This window comes from Zootoca vivipara, chromosome 2, assembly GCF_965207765.1.
Source record: "Zootoca vivipara chromosome 2, rZooViv2.hap1.1, whole genome shotgun sequence".
Lineage (NCBI taxonomy): Eukaryota > Metazoa > Chordata > Lepidosauria > Squamata > Lacertidae > Zootoca > Zootoca vivipara.
Genome location: NC_142584.1, coordinates 75,314,237 through 75,336,996, shown reverse-complemented (window position 1 = coordinate 75,336,996; position 22,760 = coordinate 75,314,237). Strand labels below are relative to the sequence as shown.

The window sequence follows — 22,760 nt, the reverse complement described above, 5'->3', positions numbered from 1 at the left end:
AAAAACCCAGACAGAAAGCAAAGATCCCTACCAAAAAAGAGACCCAGGTTGAAATCTTCACTCGTGTATGAAGCTTATAATGGGCTAATCACTATCTCTAAGCTTAAAGGTAAAGGTAAAGGACCTGTGACATGAATGACTCTGGGGTTGCAGCGCTCATCTTGCTTAACTGGCCAAGGGAGCTGATGTTTGTCGCGACAGTTATTCTGGGTCATGTGGCCAGCATGACTAAGCCGCTTCTGGCAAAACCAGAGCAGCACACGGAAACGCCGTTTACCTTCCCGCCAGAGCGATACCTATTTATCTACTTGCACTTTGACGTGCTTTCGAACTGCTAGGTTGGCAGGAGCAGGGACCAAGCAACAGGATCTCACCCCATCACAGGCATTTGAACCACCAACCTTCTGATCGGCAAGCCCTAGGCTCAGTGGTTTAGACCACAGCGCCACCGGCGTCCCAGTGATCTCTAAGCTTAACAGACCTCAAAGGGTTATTGCAAGGATAGGATGGTGGTTGGGGGTGGAGACCACTTGGAGCTCCTGTGAGAAAAGGTGGGGTATAAATAAATAAATGCATTTTAAAGAGCCAAAATCTTTTGCTAAAACATAACAAAAAAACATTAGAACTCCCGCATGCCATATCTCTAAAAAGGATCTACCCAGCCATTCAGTAAAATATGATTTCATAAAATGTGATAAATGATAAATTTATTCATAAGTGACAAGCTGGTAGTAAATTTTTATACTGTAAACCCTTCCCACCTGCTCAACACTCAGCCATTTATGGTTTCATTCAGACTGGCATGTTCCAGCTCTTCAATTTTATGTTGTAAATCTATAAAGCCAGTTTCTTATGCAAAGGGCTGGGTGAAGAAAGATAAAAAACATCCTGGTTTTAAATGATAAGGGCTTGCATGGCTAGTCACAAATGTTAGCAACCTTTTGAAACAATAGCAGGAATGTCAAGACTGAGAAGCCTAAGGAAGAAAGAGGCTGGATTCAAGTATAACTGGTTTTGTCCTTAATGCCAGCAGGTGCCTCATTTTTAAAGAGCTTGCTCTAAGGCAAAGGCATCCTAAAAAGCTTATCACCTCACCTTAACTTTCTGATTGCAGGAGTGATTCTATGGGCACTACAGCATGCACACACAGAGACCTCAAGGAAGAGCAACAGGAAGATGTAACAAAATTGAGAAAGATGAGTGCTCTAAGCACAGCAGGTGCAATTTGTGTCGATAATATCTACCAGTGGGATCTGCACACATGTAGTGTGGAATGTTCCCATTCAGGGTTTCAGACAGCCATGTCCCATTCCAAATGCTCAGTTCTATTCAATTCTATTCTCCTTCTTTCCCGTTTACTGTTCTCCCACTCCCTACCTCCAGTCACATCATCCATTGAGCATTATGTGGCCACTGAGCATGTGTAGCCCTTAACGGGATGGCTTTTTATGGGGGGTGGAGGAGGAGGATCCCCTTTAAGCTTTTGTACCTCCTTAAAATTTCTGCAAACCTTGGGGTGCCCCCAAAACCTTCTGATCTCTCTCTCTTCTGTACTGATGGTGCTATTGGCTGTACTGATGGCTACAAACGAACTGCCACTTGGAGCAAATGTGGTGTAGTCATTTGAGTGTTGGACTCAGACTAGACAGACACAAGTTCAAACCTCTACTCATCCAACCCACCTCAATTTCTTTTTGTAAAGATAAAATTAGCCAGGGGGCAAGGAGATGTGAACATGTATACCACCTTGAGCTCTTTAGAGTAAAGACAAGAAAAACGTAAAAAAGTAACAAAACAGCATAGAGTAAAAATGTTTTGTATTTTCACATGAGAAATTAAAATCATAGCTGTTGGGACAGTTAATAAGCCTACCATTGGACTAATATAGCGTTAACTAATGTTTACAAAATTCTAGATGGTCAGATTTGTCATGCATCACACAAAATGATTCCTTCCTTTTCCCCAACCTTCCAATTCAAAGCGATGGTTGTCTTCAAACTCGGGAATTTCTGTCAGATAACTTACCACCCAGGGCTTGTCACAGAAGTTGAAGATTGACTCTAGGGAGTTAACACTTGGGATGCCAGCATAATGCATCCCAATGATTAAGTTACGGAAGTCTTCATTTTCTGCCATTCCGAACGAGTGTTGTCGAACAAGAACGAAGTCGGGCCTGAATGATCTAAGGAGAATAAGAGAATTTAAACATTTCTTCCATAAGCTATTTTTCTTATAAATGAAAGTAATACAAACATAAGATACTAGGTAAGAGAACAAAGGTTACTATATTTTTTCATATGAAACGTTTTGCACTGAAAGCCAGGGCCCGCCCGCCCCCATAAACCCAATGTTCTTCTTTCAGTGATTTGTGTTATTAAAGCTGTGGTCCTATTCATGCTCACTTTGAAGTAAGCCCACTGAAATCAATGGGAGTTTCTTCTGTCTAAGTATGCTTAAGACTAGGGTGCACATCCAAGAGAAGAAGCTCCAGATTCCCCAGCTATACCTGGTCTACCCAAGTGACATCTCTTATAATCTATAGTGATGCAGCTCTGATCTAGCAACTGCATGCTCACTGAAAACCGTATCTTTGATATTTGTTCCTAATATACTATACTACTTAGATAACTAAAGGGAAAAGCCAACATCTGTATGAAAAGAAAAGAACAATCAGAATAATTTTTATTGCCTGGGACACTGGGGCAATCACCTGTAGGGCAGCATTTAGTAAAGCGTTCTGTACCTATAAACTACAATTAATAAGAAAGAAGCAGAAAATATATTGGGATTGTTGGAAATAAGTGCCAGGACTGAGGTGATAAGGTATGAGAATTAGGAGCACAAAATATAGGATGTTAGGAGGCAACAAACAGATAAAAGGAGGTTGAATGATAGAGCAAGGAGATAGAGATACAAGAAGGTAGGCTATGCTATAATATGGTAGCTTGCTGCCCCCTAGAAACAGATAATGCCAGAAAATGGCAGTTAACCGCATCCTCTATGACCACTATTTGTTTCCTAATTTCAGACATTGAAATTCTGGTATGGGAAACCAGGGCAGTCTCAAGCAGGTCGCGCGCCCTGGCGCTGAGGGGCGGAGATCGCTCTGGCGCCCCCGCCCTCGCAGGGCGCAGCATGGTTTCCGCGCGGTGCCCTGCCTACCGGGCTGGCGCCCTGGTGCACCACGCCACCGGGGGTCTACCTAGAGCCGGCCCTGCGGGAAACCAATCACATGGAAGCATTAGCTATACCACAGAAGTACATATGAATAAATTCTGAAGCAGAAATCCTTGGGAGTGCAACTGAATTTCAAATAAGCTTCTTTTAAAATAAAAAATAAAACCTTTTTCACCCATCATTTTTTAGATATGTTCTGCAATATCTTTATAAATCAATACATTGTTCCTCCCTGATTATATTTACAGCTCATGCACAGTTTGGTAATTTAATATAACATTTAATCAGCAGAAATATTTGCTAGCCTTTTGAATGACTACGGGCTTGGTCTAGCTGTATTGCAGGCATAAATAACCCTGATGCAAGGAAAGATTCACACAGGTCATGCCAGAGCCCTAGCTTCCCCATGTCCCATTGCAGCAAAAATGAAAGCACTATTCAGAGCATTGTTCACAGAGGCTCAGATGTCACAGAATTGTACAGCTGGAAGGGACCCTGAGGACCATCTCCCTGTAATGCAGGAATGTGCAGCTAGTCCACATGAGAATTGAACCCACAACCTTGGCATTATCAGCCCCACGCTTTAACCAGCTGAACTAACTGCCTTCCAATAATACCTTGGCATCATGATATGTATGCTCCAAGCGGGAAAGGGAAGAATAATGGGAAGAATAAGATTCTGGTATGGGGATCCCTCCAGGAGCAGGGAATCATCCTATATAATAATGTCCATGTTGTCCCTGCGTCCAGATGTCCCGTGTGTCCCTGGGTCACTGCGCATGTGCCCCAGGGATACAGGGATTGGACAGCAGAGACTGCGCGCGCGCACTCTCCCCCCACTCTGCCTCCTCCAACCGCCGCTCCCGCCGGAGCGGCGGTTGGAGGAGGCGGGGGGGGGGGGAAGAGTGCGCGCGTCCTTCCTGTCGGCGGCTGGGGGAGAGGAAGGAAGGAGGAGAAAGCGCCGCTTTCTCCTCCTCCGTTCCTGTCCCCCTGCCGCCGACAGCAAGGACGGGTCCCAGGGTTCGGAGAAGCGCTGCGCAAGCGCTTCTCCGAACCCTGGGATGTCTGCTTCCTGTCGGCGGCTGCGGGAGAGGAACGGAGGAGGAGAAAGCAGCGCTTTCTCCTCCTCCGTTCCTGTCCCCCTGCCGCCGACAGCAAGGACGGGTCCCAGGGTTCGGAGAAGCGCTGCGCAAGCGCTTCTCCGAACCCTGGGATGTCTGCTTCCTGTCGGCGGCTGCGGGAGAGGAACGGAGGAGGAGAAAGCAGCGCTTTCTCCTCCTCCGTTCCTGTCCCCCTGCCGCCGACAGCAAGGACGGGTCCCAGGGTTCGGAGAAGCGCTGCGCAAGCGCTTCTCCGAACCCTGGGATGTCTGCTTCCTGTCGGCGGCTGCGGGAGAGGAACGGAGAAGGAGAAAGCAGCGCTTTCTCCTCCTCCGTTCCTGTCCCCCTGCCGCCGACAGCAAGGACGGGTCCCAGGGTTCGGAGAAGCGCTGCGCAAGCGCTTCTCCGAACCCTGGGATATCTGCTTCCTGTCGGCGGCTGCGGGAGAGGAACGGAGAAGGAAAAAGCAGCGCTTTCTCCTCCTCCGTTCCTGTCCCCCTGCCGCCGACAGCAAGGACAGGTCCCAGGGTTCGGAGAAGCGCTGCGCAAGCGCTTCTCCGAACCCCAGGATTCTAGCGCCCGTTATTGAACGGGCTGAAAACCACTAGTAGAATCATAAAACTGTAGGGTTGGAAGGGATTTTGAGGGTCTTCTAGTCCAACTCCCTGCAATGAGCCCTTTGTAAGTAGTAATCACTGGTGCATCACAGCACCATTTGTTATTTGTGGGGTTCCTTCCCTCTTCTATTTATTTCAAAGGAACAGGGACAACACCTAATAAACCTTCCTTAGTATAGTAGATGACTTTATTATAATGACTCATTAGTTCTGCAAAGACAGGAAGTTTTGAATAGTATTGGAGGTAAGCTTCCACAAATACTAAATCACCTTTAAAGAAACAAGCAACGTGAGTCAAATACCCTAACCAAAGAAATAAACGTTTTCAGAAAATATTTTTATAATTTGAAAAATAAATTTGCCTAAAGCTAATTTCATTGCTATGTCTCATTGCTATTAAGAGTTGTTCTTTTGCTTTACAAGTTACAAAGTGATCAAAACAGAGTTCGCTAAATCAGAGTCATAGCTACTGGGTGGACGGGGGCGCTAAGCTGTTTTATTTATTTTATTTTATTTGCCCTGGGTGAAGCCTCCAGATACCATTGCCCTGGTACCATTGAGGCTGCCAGCCTGTGTGTGTGTTTGTGTGTGTGTGTGTGTGTGTGTGTGTAAGCAAATGCATATGGGAGGAGGGTGCCAAACAGGGTCTGAAGGCAGCCCTGTTCAGGGAAGTTTTTGATGTGTGACATTTTAATGTATTTTAAATTTTTGTTGGAAGCCGCCCAGAGTGGCTGGGGAAAACCCAGCCAGGGCGGGGTACAAATAAATAAATAAATAAATAAATAATACCGTAATAATAATAATAATAATAATAATAATAATAATATCTTTGACCCAGGTGGAATAAAGCCTAGTTTCGCCCCTAGCTAAATGCTGATCTAATTTAATAATTCAAAAGAACACTGTTGGTTTTAGCAATATGGTAGTTTTCTACTGCTTTAAGTTAATTTCTGTTTTTATGAGGAGAGAAAAAACAACAACTTACCTAACAACTTTAGTGCCATTTCGGAATGCCTGCATGTCTATAGCATAATTGCCATCAGCATGAGCTATCAAATTGACCTCTGAAAACTGTGCCTGTAAGAAAAGAAAAAAAGAACCTCCATAATCAATTGTGTCAGATTAGATTCTTCTTCACGTATTTAATTAAGCTGTTACTCTACTAAGTGTTAATGTTCCTAGCTCTATCTTTGTCATCTGAAGGAAGGAAGAGTTTGGACATGTGAAACTTCTCCCTTCGTTGAGGAGGGTGCCAGAAGAAGTTGCTAGAAGTTGCTACAGGAGTTCTTTTCTGAAGGCACGAGTTAGCAATCCTGTTTAGAATCCTATCCCACTCCTGAAAATATTTTTCAGATGAAAGCCAGAAACAGTATGCGTCTAGAAAAAACACTAGACGCATATCAAGTACACATGTGTGGTTTAAAAATAAGGTGAAATGGTTATCGTGCACTTGGGGGGGGGGAAACGCCATACAAACAATTCTGGATGAATAGGAGATCTTGAGCATGTCGATATAAGAACCAACTTTTAGGCTGATGCTAGTCACTGTACAACTTCAGAAGAAAGTCATGGATCTACCAGCTGTGCAGAGTTTCTGTAGCCTGCATTTATACTGGTTTTATATAAAAGTATATATGTAATTTCTTTTTTAAAAAAATCAATTTTATTAGATTTTCGCTTACAAATCAATCATATCAAACCAATTATTCCAAATTATACAAATATATATATCTATTAAACCAAATATTATGCCAAAATTTTACTTCCCCATGCTTCAAATTCTGAGGGTTCTGAATATCGATAATTGCTGCCATTCTAATCAAAGTTCCAAGTTCTTTCCAATCCTTTTAATCCAACATAGACCAGATCTTTTCCAACAGCCTCTGAAATGTTTTCAGGCGAGATTTACCACAAAGCCTATGTTACTGTGAGGATTTTCCTGTCAAGTATATATGTAATTTCACTATAGTCCTGACAGATTTCCAAGTGATATCCATGTGCTCTTTCTTCAACAAACTGAGTACTGTATTTTAACAATACAGTGGAACCTCGGTTTACGAACACAATTGGTTCCAGAAGTCTGTTCATAAACCGAAGTGTTCGTAAACCGAAGTGAACTTTCCCATTGAAAGTAATGGGAAGTTGATTAATCCGTTCTAGATGAGGAAAAACACCCCCTAGAACGGATTAACCGCTTTGCTCCGATGCCTTCGCGGAGGCCGGGGAGCGTTTCCGCGACTGGGCTGCAGCCGCGAAAGCGGTCCCCGGCCTCCGCAAAGGCATCGGAGCAAAGCCCCAGCCTCCGGAAGGCATCGGAGCCGGGACTTCGCTTCCGGTTGCCGGGGACTGCTTTCGCGGCTGCACAGCCCAGTCGCGGAAACGCTCACCGGCCTCCGGAAGGCATCGGAACCGGGACTTCGCTTTCGCGGCTCCCCGGCCTCCGCAAAGGCATCGGAGCGAAGTCCCGGCTCCGATGCCTTCCGGAGGCTGGGGCTTTGCTCCGATGCCTTTGCGGAGGCCGGGGAGCACTTTTGTGACTGCAGCCCAGTCACGGAAATGCTCCCCGGCCTCCGCAAAGGCATCGGAGCAAAGCCCAAGCCTCCCCGAAGGTATCCGACGCTCCGATGCCTTCGGGGAGGTTTGGCCTTTGCTCCGATGCCTTCGGGGAGGCCGGGCCTTCGCTGCGGGCCTCCAGGAGGCATCGGAGCAAAGGCCCGGCCTCCCCGAAGGCATCGGACGCTCAGTAGACCTCCGGCACCTCGGTTTACTAACTTCGGGGTTAGGATAGTTCGTAAACCGAAAGTTCGTAAACCGAGGTGTTTGTAAACCGAGGTACCACTGTACATGACACAAGTTATTATTCAGGAAACCCCTGGGAGCAATCATCAGGCATTTTGCAGTAAGCTCTGTCTCTCTGTTCCATTGGTACCAAGAGAGGCAGTTAGAGTGGAAATAGCAATCGGCAGACCAGGAGTCAAAACTGAAGCTGAATCCAGGCAAGGTGTAAGTGTCATGGGTGGGCAGGAGCTGTGTTTGGGAGTTAGTAGAATTTCCTGCTCTCTCCTTGAAGGAGCAGGTGCATACTGTAATTTGGGAACCATCATTGTCACTTGAGGCCAGCCAGGTGACCTTGGTGCCTAGGAGGATCTACCCCTGGCTCGGTGAGCATACTACGGCCCCATCTAAATAGGTATAACCTGGCCATAGTTATTTATGGTCTGACAACCTCCAAACTGGACTACTGTTTGCAGCTGTCCCTGAAGGCAGCAACAAAATTGCAACTAGTGCAAAAAGCTGCAGCAAGTATAGTGGTGGGAGCAGCAGGCTGTGAGCATATTACTGTTAGCATAATCGCAGAAGACCTGTGGTTACTCCCATATTAAAGCAGTGAAAATGATTGCCACTTGTTTTCTGGGCCTAACTCAAGGTGCTTACTTTGACATTTATCATTTAAAGCTCTTAATGGTCCAGCACCCAAACCTCCACAAGCCCAACTTCCAACTTCTTCCATGTTAGCATGCTCATGCTCTAAGATTAGTAGATGAGGCCCTCTTGATGGTCCCGTCGCAGAATGATGTACATGGTGTGGTGGCCCAGAAAAGGGCCTTTTTAGTGGAGGCTCTTCACATGTGGAATTCCCTACGGAGATGATCAGCCTCAACACTTTGCAGTTTAGGCAGTTGGTTAGAAGTGCCTTGTTCAGCAGGTGTTTGAATGAGAGACCTGATCATATGAATGGATTAGTTGCTGCTGTTGCTATTAGTAAATTGCTATCTAGTGAACTGTAATGAATGGAGTTGTATATTTTAAGGATTGTGCGATTTTATGGATTTTTAAAAATTCTTATTTGATTTTGTGAACCACACTGTGATCATGCTAAGGGTGCTATACAAATCATGTAAATATATAAATAAAAATAGATAAATAAATAGATAGATAGATATCAAATAAACAGAAATATGGGGAAATGAAATGAAATTCTTAAATTGATACCTGTTCAACTTTAATGTCATATTCCCCATGGACCTTTTTCCCACGAAAAGATTTGGTCCTGAAAAAGAAAATAACTAGAATAAATCTGGTGTAAATATAATGGTATCGGTAGAGTTAAGGCATTACTCTTTGGCAAGCTGGGCAATACACTTTTAACATTATTAAAGTTATTGGATGGATGGATTTTAACATCTCATTTAAACTTACCTTATTGGAAAGATTATATTTATAGCTGACATTTAAAAAATAAAATTTGGTGTATATTTCATATATGCACACAGTGAAAGACTGACACTTAAAAACAATTCGAATCTACTTTATATATTGGCATATGGACTGTATTCCAATTAGGGTGAAATACTCCCCCTCAGATTCACCTTTTCTTTGTAAACATCCGCTCGATGAGGCAATTATTAAACAACTGATCTCTGGCATGATTCATGTTTCAACAAATGACTTCAGTTTTGAAAATAAACACCAATACCGAACACTAAATTATGCCATCTGGAGTCTAACAAAATGTTAAACAAAACGAGACCACGAATACTTCCAGTGATTTAATTCCACATAAGCATTAAAAGTAGAAGTAGAAAAGCATTAAAACATTTCTGAATGTTTTATTTTTAAAATATGTTTTCTCCTCCCTCCAGCATAACTTTATATTCTTGGAATCGCTGATTCAGAGGACTAAACTCTGACTAACTTTTGAAGTGTTCCTTCACTGAGAACTTGGGCCCATTCCAAAGTTAAGTGGCGCCTTCAGTGCTTAGAAAAAACATCAACAAGCCTTAATTATTCCCAGCATACTAACTTGGGAGATTTGCAGCAATATTGAAATAGGGTCATTTAATGTCTAAATTACATCCATTCATGAAAAAAGGGAATATTAAACATTTGGAAGCTCCTATAAAAACTTGTTTGGTAATGACTGTGATCCCCTGCTTAGTTTACAGCTACTATGCAAGGTAAATCAGTAGTGGCCAAGCTATGCACTTTTAAAAGAGAGCAGCTGCTTGCCAGTTTGAGAAAGGCTAACAAAACAAAGTACTCCTGATGCAAGTAAATATAGTTTTATAAATAAAAACGGGTGCTTTTTCTCTCTTTATGTAGAATTCACTTTCCTACCAGAATGCAATGTACATTAATATCTATAAATAACTTGTGCATGCATTTTAGGAAGGAAGGCTCTGGCCTAGGTCTGCAATTTAGAGATCAAGGTATACAATTTTCTTTGACGCTGACAAAGTTAAGAAGGAAATGTCAGCATCGGCTTGTCGTTGAGCAAATGCAACCTGATTTTGAATTAAAAATCCTTGGGAAAATTTCAACTTTCCAAATCAAATGTTGCTTGTGAAATGATACATGTGAGAGAGGAATGGTAGATGTTCAGGTGGTGCTACTCCCCCCCCCCATGATATGCCTTTCAAATGTTCTTGCTTCGGCAGGAGGGGGAGGATACACAAGTCAATACCATAAGCCACCACTGGACCAAGAGATGCAGAGAGTTATGTCATATACTTTCTTCACAATATACTTTCTCCACAATATCCAACTCACCACAGTCCATGCAAGTTAGAAAGCAGGACAGGCATCATTATGTCTATTAAAAATATAAAATACGTTTCGCAGGTCACCAGCATGGTGCTCTTGATCAACATGGTACCATAGCTGCCAAGTTATCCCTTTTTTTAAGGGATTTTCCATTATGCTGAATAGGCTTCCTCGCGAGAAAAGGGAAAACTTGGCAACTATGCATGGTACTCTTGAGGACTTCCTTGAATGCTGCAAAGTTATTGTAGCCTCAGCATACTCAGTGCCCCCTTCATCATAAGATGAAAAGAGGGGTGCTCTCATACACATCAGATCCAGTAAACCAGATGCTCTTGAAATTGCACATTTTTGCCACTGGTCCCCCACTCCCAACCATCATATCACAGGGCACATCTTACTCCATTGACTAAACCAGGCATCCCCAAACTTTGGCCCTCCAGATGTTTTGGACTACAATTCCCATCACCCCTGACCACTGGTCCTGTTAGCTAGGGATCATGGGAGTTTTAGGCCAAAACATCTGGAGGGCCGCAGTTTGGGGATGCCTGGACTAAACCATAAAAACCATGGATCTAGAGGTTTCCAGCAAAAATAGTGCAAAAATATGGGTCAGAGACAAAAATTCATATAGATCATCATGGTTTTTACACAGAAGACAGATGGGAACAACTGGATTGCCAGTCGTACATGTGAAAAGGATCTAGGGGTGTTAGTAGACCACAATATTAAAATGAGTCAACAGTGTGATACAGCAGCAAAAAAAAAGAAAAAAAAAAAGCTAATCTAGGCTGTATTCAACAGAAGTATAGTGTCTCAGCCAAGGGAAATAATAGTACCACACCTGGAGTACTGTGTCCAGTTCTGGGCACCACAGTTTAAGGATACTGACAAGCTGGAACATGTGCAGAGGAGGGCAACCAAGATAAAAAGGGGTCTGGAAACCAAGCCTTATGAGGAATCGTTGAGGAAACTGGAAAAGAGGAGACTGAAAGAAGATATCATAGCCATCTTCAAATATCCGAATGGCTGTCCCATGGAAGAAGGAGCAAGCTTGTTTCTCCTGCTCCAGAGGCTAAGACCCGAACCAATGGATTCAAGTTACAAGAAAGGAAATTTCAACAAACTTTCTGACAGTGAGAGCTGTTTGACAGTGGAACTGACTCGCACGAGAGGTGGTGGACTCTCCTTCCTTGGAGGTTTTAAAGCAGAAGTTCGATAACCATCTGTCATGGATGCTGTAACTGAGATTCCTGCATTGCAGGGGGTTGGACTCGATGACCCTTGGGGTTCCTTCCAACTCCACAATTCTATGAAGCTTTTACAATCAAGCAGTATACACATTTTGTGGTGATGGCGATTTTTAAGTCACTGCTGACTGAGGAGGTACAAAAATGTGAGGAAGTGTAACTAAGTGAGGAAAAGGCAAAGTTTATAGGTAAAAGTAGTTAAAGTATCAAAGGATTTATTACACAGAGCAAGTTTGAGGAATCTGTGGTCCTGTAGGTGATGCTGGACTAAAACTCCCACCATTCCTGCTGACTGCAGCTGATGGGAGTTGGGAATACAACAATATCTGAAGGACCACAGATTCCCCATCTCTGATATATATATAAAAGTGGAGTTGCTATATGCTGAACTATTTTCCTAATTATAAACTTAAGTAAACCACTCTAGATGTCACTTCTGAACAATTAAAGGTGAATATTGATAAAATGTGGAAAGTTATTCATTTTTGAATGAAAATAAATGTGCCACATTCTGCTATTCTTTTCAGTTTTTTTCTTTTTTATCCCCCCCCCCAAATGTTTTTTTTTTCCAGTTTGCAAAGCAGGACCATCCTAGTACTCTTTCTGTAGCTACTGGAAACACCTTATGTCATCAGTTCTCTACCAGGAAACACAATTGTTTTAGGAGGCCCAGTAGTGAAGTGTTCAGCCAAGGCAAATTAGTTGCACAGTATAAAAACAGCTCACTTAAGGGAAGACATGTCACCACTGAAAACATTGAGGCTAGTCTTCCAAATGATTCAACTTTGTGGTTTGATTCATCATGGAACCCCACAGTAAAACCTCAGGGTAACACCACATTATTTTGTTTGTTCCCTTAACCAATATTTCCTCATTCTGACTTGAAAGTCAGTCATTCTTTCACAGGGTAGTTAACTTCAACTTACCCCCACATTTTCAGATTACTTTCAGCACCTATTTTGAACTACAGAAATGCTTCCCCCAACTGATGAGGGGACACATGCAGAAATGTGGTCATGAAAATGGGCTCTGGGTGAGTGTGTGGCAACTACCACATCCCTACCTCCACCACCAGCTTATTTTGCCCAAACCTTTCTGTTGCCCTTTGCCACCTGCACCCAGGCCCTTCCTTTCCGTCTCATTTAACTCTAGCGTACCTGTGACCAGTTAGCAAGATGCCCGCTGAAATGTAGGAATACACATGGAAACATGATATTGGGACGGGTGAATCTTTCCACTAAGAGTAAATGCTTTACTTTGCCCCAAACCTTGGATTGATGGAGGAGACTGAAAATAGTGAGCTTGTGTCTTTTTGATTGAAGCTGGTTGCTTACCTGATAATAATTCTCGACTACTTCTAGGAATGTAGGTCAAGGGCATGGTAGCTGTTTCACCAGCATAGAAGCATAGCTGCCAAGTATCCCGTTTTCCCCGGGAAACCCCTGTTTTTACTTGCCTTTTCCCGGCGGTCCCCTGTATCACTTCATCTCTTTTTCTCCGTTATTTGCTCCTGCCGGCGGCCATTTTTTTCCTGATTTGCCCTTCTATGGGCACCAAAAATGGCCGCCACCGGCTTCGAAAGTCGTGTCTACGCATGTCCGGAAGTGCATAGACACGACTTCCGGTGTTGGCGGTGGCCATTTTGAGTGCCCATAGATGGGCAGAGCGACACCGGAAGTTGCGTCTACGCACTTCTGGACATGCGTAGACGTGACTTTTGAAGCTGGCGGCGGCCATTTTTGGTGCCCATAGAAGGGCAAAGTGACACCGGAAGTTGCGTCAACGCAACTTCCGGTGTCACGCAGCTGCCGGTCCCGGATTCTGCAGTCCAGGACTTGGAAGGTAAGCATAGAAGTGATGTATCTCTATCCTTTGGCTGGAGTTAAATAGGATTGCTCTTTCATCCTGAAATCCTGCACTCACTTTACCTGGAAGTAAATTCCACTTAACTAAACAGGACTTACTGCTGAGTAGAAGAGCACAGGACTGCATTTTTGCAGTTGACAAAAATATATAGGAGGGCCTAATAGCAGCAGCATCAACATTATTTGATTATTGATTATTTTATTTATATACAGTGGTACCTCGGTTTATGAACACAATTGGTTCCAGAAGTCTGTTCATAAACTGAAGCGTTCATAAACTGAAGTGAACTTTCCCATTGAAAATAATGGAAAGTGGATTAATCTGTTCCAGACGGTCCGCGGAGTACTTAAACTGAAGCGTTCATAAACTGAAGCGAACTTTCCCATTGAAAGTAATGGAAAGTGGATTAATCCATTCCAGACGGGTCTGCGGAGTACTCAACCTGAAGCGTACTTAACCCGAAGCATGGGTGTAATTGGTTCCGGAGGTCTGTTCCTAAACTGAAGCATTCATAAACTGAAGCGAACTTTCCCATTGAAAGTAATAGAAAGTGAATTAATCTGTTCCAGATGGGTCCGTGGCGTTTGTAAACCGAAAATTTGTAAACCAAGGTGTTCATAAACCAAGGTTCCACTGTACTGCTTAATATATTAAAAATATATGTAAGTGGTGTACAGAAAACTGAAAAACAAAATATTACAAAAATACAATTACAAATAAAAATGTACTATTAATATAAAGGTACTAATATATAAAAATCAATATCAATTCATTTTCCTTCAGGCACACCTTTCTCTCAGCCTCTGAGTTCTCACTCAGGGCCCAAACAAACTCTCAGCTCACCCACAAAAGTCTCACAAAGAAAAGAGCTCCTGGAAACAGCGGACATCACATTTGCCTCTCACTCTAGACATGCTTTTATGGGCAGGGCCAAGGTGGATGGTACTTCCTCAGGCTGCCCACAGCGGTGTCCCATTCAGCTGCACTCTCCACACCCAGTCCAGGGTGTATTTCGCTTCAAAATACCTTTATTTGCTAGCAAATGCAAAGTAGAGAGAGGACCAATTTAGTGCCTCTTTTAGATGAGTCTGGCTGCAGAAACTATTTCGGAATTATAACCTATAATTTGTAAAAGTACAAATGGTACTTTTTCTGACTCTGAGCCACTTGCTTTTTGGTATACGGGATAGTGTGTGTGTCACAATATTTCCCCCAAGGATATTTTAGTTCACTGAAGAAAGTGCTATTTTTGCAATGTAACATAGGGTACGTTCTAGTTAGTCACATTGGGATATATTTAAGCATGTACTTAATAATCTTGTTGAAATAAATGAGGCTAAGTGTGTTTTTAAATTTAAATTTAAAAAGAAATTAACATTTCCTGCTAATGTCTCAAATCCGTTCTTCTCAATTATATTTACTACCAGCACATTAATACTGTACACTGCTTATAGTTACACTTTCCCTAAACAAGGCGTAGAACAAATCTTCTATGGCACAGATGCAGTATGTTACACAGTTAAAGTGCTAAGATCAGGCTACATTCAGATGTACCTAAAAGTCCCATGAAAGGTATGTCCAGATGTAAACTCATTAACATTACTGTATTTATTCCTTGGTACAAACTAACCAGAGCTGAAACTCATACTAGCAGCTCATTTAAGTAGTGTTCATGCTTGTGGGTGGAGAAAAGGCAGAGGTAGCCACAGTGGAATCAAAAGATTACAGGAATGTATTTAACTGCATCTACAGCTATTTTCCAACACATTTGGCTTTGTGAATACCACTGCTGCAATGATATCCCTTAATGGCTTAAAAAAAATCGCCACCACAATTAATGTAAATCTATGTCAGCAATAAATAATTTGGGGGACACAGCATAACAAAGTCTTCAGGCACAGTAAAGTTATACATGTTAAGGCATTATATTGTACTTTTATGGAATAGGATTAATTTATTGCTATTTCTTTGTGGCCAGACCCACAAAGCATTGAACCAGATCTAAGTGCTTATTAGACTGATTCTTGAAAATAAATTAAACCAAATGGCGAGGCTGATTCTAATGAGATCTAGAGGATCATTTACAACACGCTAGTGAGTTGTAGCACCCAACCAATTGTAATGATTAGTGGCTACTGGCTGTTGACCCTAGACAGATTTGTTGGGTCTCTCTTGTAAGAGAAAATACAGGATACAAACTCTATAAACAAATACTTCTTTTTAAAAATGGCAATTGACAAAGCACAGCTCCAATGCCCACATCATTTCCATGGAATTAACACAAATCAAATTATCTATGAGAACATTCCATTCTTCTGCTCACAGAATAAGATGTTACCGTAATATTTCTGAGTTTTCTAAGTACCATAACTGGAAATAATTCATATTTCCCAGCTCAGTGTATTTAATGACATGGATCACATGTTAAATATTTTCAAGAAGTGGATACATTTCAAATTTCTTATTGCCTCCTGCAGGATATTCAAGATTTTAGTGCAATGCACTAAAACTTTTCGTATAGATTCTAACTTTTTAAAATTGATACTTAGCCTGTGTTTCACATTGTAACTTCTTCTTTTTAAAAAAGGAGCACTATGCTCTTCTCAGCTCTCGGTATTTCACTACTGCCTTCAAAATTGTTCTCTGTAGTTAATTTTCCAAAAACACATAAATTAGAAGCAGCAGGCTACCCATTTCTACTGCCCTCTTGTGTAGAAAAAGTGGAATCCAAAATATTCTGATACTACTGGTGAAATAAACAATTTATGGTGGACAGTAATAATCATTTAGCAATGTTATGTTCACTGGAGTTCAAAAAACCCAAACTATTGTTAAAGATTCCAGCACAGCTTCACAAGTGCAATCCTATACAGGTCTACTCATAACCGTGGTTGTTATTATATATATATAGCTCGTCCTCCACTAGAAGATCCCAGGGTGGGTTACAACTTTCACCAACTTATAGTTCAGTATTAAAAACAGCTAAATCAAATTAGTCACAGAAATAGGGTGGGTCAAGATACCCTGCAACCCTGGAGACATTACAGAATAGATCAAATGTAAAGTTAAATGCTTTTTTCCAGTAAAACTTAAGTAAGGACTTAGCTGCATTTACCTTTTGTCCTGCTCTTTGCAGGCACAAGTATGCACTTGAACACTCCATATCCAAGCATTGTAGGTTTTTGTTTGCCTGTTTGTTTTTTTGCCCTGAGCTTTTCTGGAGAAAACCCGCTCTTAAAAGCTGAATCAGAACAAACGTCAATTTGGGTTTTCCACAGCTGTTAACAGTAATTTACATCAGTGGTGTCAGAATATTTTGGGATGAAACATCCATGTAAATGTTATATATGTTACTTAATGTTTGTTTTGTTTTTTTAAAAAATCTTGAATATTATTAAATAGTTTTTCCTAAGTAACAAATGTTCTACAGACTTTGTCTCTAGCTTCACAGTGTCTGGTCAGCAAAGCATTCGGGAGCAAGCCCTGATCTTTCAAGAGGCACTAATTACTACTACTACTACTATTACGGTATTATTATTTTATTTATACCCCACCCATCTGGCTGGGTTTCCCCAGTCACTCTGCATGCCTTACAGCATATATAAAGCATAGCAAAATATCAAACATTAAAACTTCCCAATCCAGGGCTGCCTTTAGGAACGGAACTCGTTTAGGAATGGAATCCTGGTTCAGCTTTCCCAAGACCCATTTATTAGGCCAATCCAATCCAGCCCATTTTGCTCCTAGGCACTGGTTTGAAACTTCTGCTGCATTATCTGCATCAGAAGAAGAGGAGAGATAAGCCCTATAGGGGCATTCTTTTTACTCACATGAAAGCAAAACAAGTGGAGCTTATGGGTCTTTGTGAGGTCAAAGGAAGAATCCTCCATTAAGAGCAGTGTCTACTTGTGGGGGCTTCCAGTGCAATTTACAACCCTGATTGTGCAGGGTTCTTAATCATAGGGGAAGGGGAGTCTTCATAAGTAGAGGAGGCTTTCTGCTTCAGAACTTTGCCCTCAAACTGGGGGAGTTGTAGACTGGGTAAAACTTATGTACTGGGGGGGGGGGGGGAGAGAGAGAGAAATAGAGAGAGAGCGTGCTTTGGTGAAAGAATAGAATCCTGAGGGAGGGGGTCAAAGAAGAACAATTCAGCAAATTCAGCATCACCTTCTGGAATGTGTTAGTCAGATAGGACTAGAACCATTGCAAGGCAATGCCTCTAATCTCCATCCCAGAGAGATGCCCCATTTCAGACCCTCCAAGCATCCCTATTTTCCAGGGACAGTCCCGGATTTACAGACACTGTCCTGGTTTCTAATCTGATCCTGTAATGTCCCGCTTTTCCTTAGAACATCCCTATTTTCATCAGAGAAATGTTGGAGTGTATGGAGTGATATGACCCCACGAGCCAAGGATATAAGTAACTATGCAACCTTTAAAAGACATCTGAAGGCAGCCCTGTATGGGGAGGTGTTTTTTTTAAAAAAAAGTTTAATGTTTTTATTATGATTTTATATATGTTGCAAGCCACCCAATAATAAAATTATTATTGTTATGGAATAGGACGTCCCTATTTTCATCGGAGAAATGTTGGAGGAATGACATTTTATCAATGGGATAAAAATGAGCCAAGAAGTCGAGCAGAACCTTGCAACTCATACTGCATTGCTTTGAAGACAGCTTCTGATACTAAAATGCACAATTCAGTGCACATCTACACAATTTATTGTAAAAGCATTAAAATAATGATAATGTCCCTATGCCTCCCAATCCAACTTTTCAGTGACAAAAATCTTTTAATATGTGTGTGCATTCCGCCATTTATGTCTATACAATAATTATTTGGAAAGTGCTGCTAATCCCCACCCACAAGTAGCCCATGCTAAGGTAACAATTCAGATAATCCACTGACCTAATATAAAATTCAAAAGCAACAACAGTCTTATTGAAGTCTGTAATAGTAAAGTTAAAATACAGCAGATTGTGATTAACCACTGCCACCTGCTGGTTATTTATTTTTTACAAGTACTGTACAGTACTGTAGTCTTCATTGCAACAGAACATTCCTTCCTTCTCAAAATCATCACCAAATACCTCAGAGAAAACAATTGATACATGTTGATTGATACATGTTGATTAACACATGTGCTGCCACTCTGCACTTTTATTAATCCCCCTTAAATAGTAAAGAATTATCAGAAGAGTCCTGATTTATTCTACTACCTCTAGTATAATTCCCTCTGATCCTGAATACATTTTGTGTAAAAACAGTCCCATTTGCATGGGAAGGAGAGCGGAAGGCCGGGGAGACTGCTTACACCTTTCATTGCACAACTCCCTTGCGAAGTAGGCCAGTCACGTTCCAGACTATCCAGTAATCACTACCACCCCCCTCCTCTTCTTACTACTACATCCCAAGGCAGGATAAAATTCTGGGGCTCTCAAGCAAATAGTCACAGTCCCTGTTTGACTCTGAGCTTCACCCTCCCCAGGGTCAAAGGAACTTAATTTTTCCCCCACTCAATTTACAAGGGGAGCAGAGCCACACAGAGCTCCTTGTCTCTCCCAGAGCAGCCTGCTTTTTTCCTATACAGTACTTCTGTAGTATGAACCAAGCAGCTTAGGTTCATTTAAAAAAACACATCTAGAACAGAATTTCAGGGGATGGGGGAATTGGCAAAAGTCAACTCATACCCCACCCTTACCATCAGTTTCAAAATGGGGTTGCAGTGGGCACATGGAATGAATTGTGTGCTAGCCTACTTTAGATTCTGGACAGTATTTCACAGTTTGGAGAGGCATAATAATTGTAAGTTAAGAAAGAAGCCTAATAGGATAAAACACTAAAATGGAAATGATCTTATTTAGGCTGAAGCTTGTTTCATGTGTTTGTGAATGTGTGCCGGTATGGTCTTCAGATATAATCAATGCTTCAAGCACATTTAGGAGTATCGACATAGATATTAACAGCCTTAACTTTGCAAGAATGGGGCGGGGGATTGAATTCATGTAGTAGAGCAGCGAAGGAAGTTATGGAGAGGATTACCAAAGAGCTGGAGGAATTTTTGCTATTTCTTTAGAAACCCAGGCATATAATATCATGTTCAGCTTTTTAGCTTTTGTATTTTCTAAAACTGGGGGTCATGTCTGATGATAAGATTTTAGAAATATTGTAAAAACACACATTGCAATTTCAGGAACTGAAGCTCATTCAATATAAAAAGCTGAAGCCAATGATTTGTATGACTCAGTTCAAATCTCACAATACTGAGAGACCCTACCTTCCAACCCATGTTCTGAACTATTTAGGGCTTTGAAAACAGCCACTGAATTTTCTTGTCACCATAGTGAAAATGACCTTTATGCAATTTAATGGTTCTATCTTTCATTCAATAGCAACCAAGTTCTTAATCAGAAAGAACTCATGATAGGAGGCCATCTAGGAACCCACAGTGTGACTTTTTCCTTTAAAAATATATATAACAGGCTGAACATCAAGGACAGTATTATGAAAGGTGAGCGAAATTTAAATGGAAGCAGATAAAAAGGATTTAAAATACTGCCAATTAAGTTCAACAGATAAGACATAAAAGAGATGCTCTGTCTGAAAGCCACACTAAACACACTTCATAAATGATATCTATCCTATTTCTCAGTATTCTTACTGTCTGGGTCTCTGTCTAGCTTTCACATTCCACTGAATAAAGGGCAAATTATTTAAGAGACAAGCTGGCATACAGTGGCAGAAACAAGAACATTTTATCCAGCATATACTTCCCCAAATGAAATGCAGAAAATGTTTTACAATAAAATTGTAACTATGCCTACACATAAGCAAGTCCTATTTAATTCAATAGGCCTGACTCCCATGTACGCAGGTACTGTAGCTAGGATTGCAGTCCTGATATCTAAATCTTAGAAGGTGGGCTAGTTTAACATGCTCTCAAGCAATCATACTGTTGCTTAGTGAAAAAACAGGCATTATTAATAAGGGTTTCAGTCTTTATGAAATGAATGGCTAGAGAAGTAATAATCAGGGAGCTTTATTTGTATCTGTCTAATATAGTAGATTTCATAAGCACATTGTTGCAGAAAAATATTTCTAAACTGATATAGATACATCAGCTAAACAAATAACGTACAAAGACAGCCTACTGTGATTTCCGAGTCTTCTTTTGAAAGAGGCTATTTTCAAATCTTACTAAAGATGTCAAACTTTTTCTTAAACTGCTTCTTTAAAAAACATATTTAGACCTGGCCAATATGGCCAACTATTGCCCAGTCTCAAATCTTCCATTCTTGGGCAAGGTGATTGAGAGGGTGGTTGCTGAACAACTCCAAGCACGCCTGGAGGATGCGGACCATTTGGATCCCTTCCAGTTGGGATTCAGGCCTCATCAGGGGACTGGAACTGCCATGGTCGCGCTGGTCAATGATCTCCGGTGGGCTAGGGACAAAGGTGAAAACTGTTTCCTAGTTCTGCTGGATCTCTCAGCAGCCTTTAATACCATCAACCATAACATCTTTCTGGATCGTCTATAGGGGCTGGGAGCTGGGGGCACTGTTATACAGTGATTCCGCTCCTTCCTCCTGGGCCGTATTCAGAAAGTGGTGGTGGGGGATGAGTGTTCAGACCCCTGGGCTCTCACTTGTGGGGTGCCTCAGGGTTCCGTCCTCTCCCCCATGCTTTCTAACATCTACATGAAGCAGCTGGGAGAGATCATCAGGGGGTTTGGGCTGGGTGTTCATCAATATGCAGGTGATACCCAGCTCTACCTCTTTCAAATCAGAACCAGTGAAGGCAGTGAATGTCCTGTGTGAGTGCCTGGAGGTGGTTGGAGGATGGACGGCAGCTAATGGATTGAGGTTGAATCCTGAGAAGACAGAAGTACTGTTTTCGGGGGACAGGGGGCAGGCAGGTGTGGAGGACTCCCTGGTCCTGAATGGGGTAACTGTGCCCCTGAAGGACCAGGTGCACAGCCTGGGAGTCATTTTGGACTCATAGCTGTCCATGGAGGTGCAGGTCAATTCTGTGTCCAGGGCAGCTGTCTACCAGCTCCATCTGGTACGCAGCCTGAGACCCTACCTGCCTGCAGACTGTCTCGCCAGAGTGGTTCATGCTCTAATTATCTCCTTCTTGGACTACTGCAATGCATACGTGGGGCTACCTTTGAAGGTGACCCGGAAACTACAACTAATCTACACCAGCTAGACTGGTGACTGGGTGTGGCCGCTGAGACCACATAACACCGGTCCTGAGAGATCTACATTGGCTCCCAGTACGTTTCCGAGCACAATTCAAAGTTGACCTTTAAAGCCCTAAACGGCCTCGGCCCCCATTGTTCAACCTGGAAACTGAGGTCCCGTGCAGAGGTCGCCTCACTGCGAGAAGCGAAGTTGCAGGGAACCAGGCAGAGAGCCTTTGTGGCAGTGGCGCCCGCTATGTGGAATGCCCTCCCATCAAATGTTAAATAAATAAATAACTATCTGACGTTTCTAAGACATCTGAAGGCAGCCCTATTTAGGGAAGTTTTTAATGACTGATGTTTTAATGTATTTTTAATCTTTTGTTGGAAGCTGCCCAGGGTATAAATAGTATTTATTTATTTATTTATTTATTTATTTATTTATTTATTTATTTATTACAACTTGCACAGTTCAAACCCACCTGGGATGTTTGCCTCATGCCTTCAAAAATGTATTTGATGATCCAACCATTTTAACTGAGGCTGCAGAAGCTCTGTTTGGCTCTCTTGTTCCTTAATCATACAACACTGCACAGTAATAACCCTCAAGAGCCAGAATATTTTTCAAGAATATTGTTAACGGAACTCAACCATGAAGGGGGGAAAATCAATTACAGAAGCAATGACTTCCCAGCAATGATTACGGTGTGTCTGTTCACAAAAGGCACATACTGTACAAGCTCACTGATATCCTTCCAGGGGGGTCTGTAGACAGTCAAGGGAGTAACAAAAAACACAATCAGGAAAAGTTAAGAGAGAGGTTAGACACGAAAAATATTTATTTCCAGCAATGTAAATATCAGCATTCCAAAGGTGCTGAAGTAGTATGAAAACAGCAACATTCACTTCTGGTTTTGATGTTTATACGATCAATAATTCTGTCAAAGTACCAAACAAAGGGCAATAATTTATGCTCATAAAGACATAAACATACTAGCCTGCAATATTTATATCACTCATGCT

The 22,760-nt window shown here is 42.0% G+C and overlaps 1 protein-coding gene across 1 annotated transcript in view; it reads right to left on the bottom strand.

Annotated features, from left to right (window-relative positions):
* The window catches only part of SYN2 (synapsin II), a 150,936-nt gene that overhangs the window by 74,990 nt on the left and 53,186 nt on the right, over window positions 1–22,760 (bottom strand). Inside the window, exons 2-4 of the mRNA XM_035106223.3 lie at window positions 8,888–8,945; window positions 5,880–5,971; window positions 2,026–2,182 (exon numbers count right to left, since the gene is read on the bottom strand). Of these exons, the coding sequence (XP_034962114.1) occupies window positions 2,026–2,182; window positions 5,880–5,971; window positions 8,888–8,945 (307 nt within the window). The remainder of the gene's footprint in view (window positions 1–2,025; window positions 2,183–5,879; window positions 5,972–8,887; window positions 8,946–22,760) is intronic.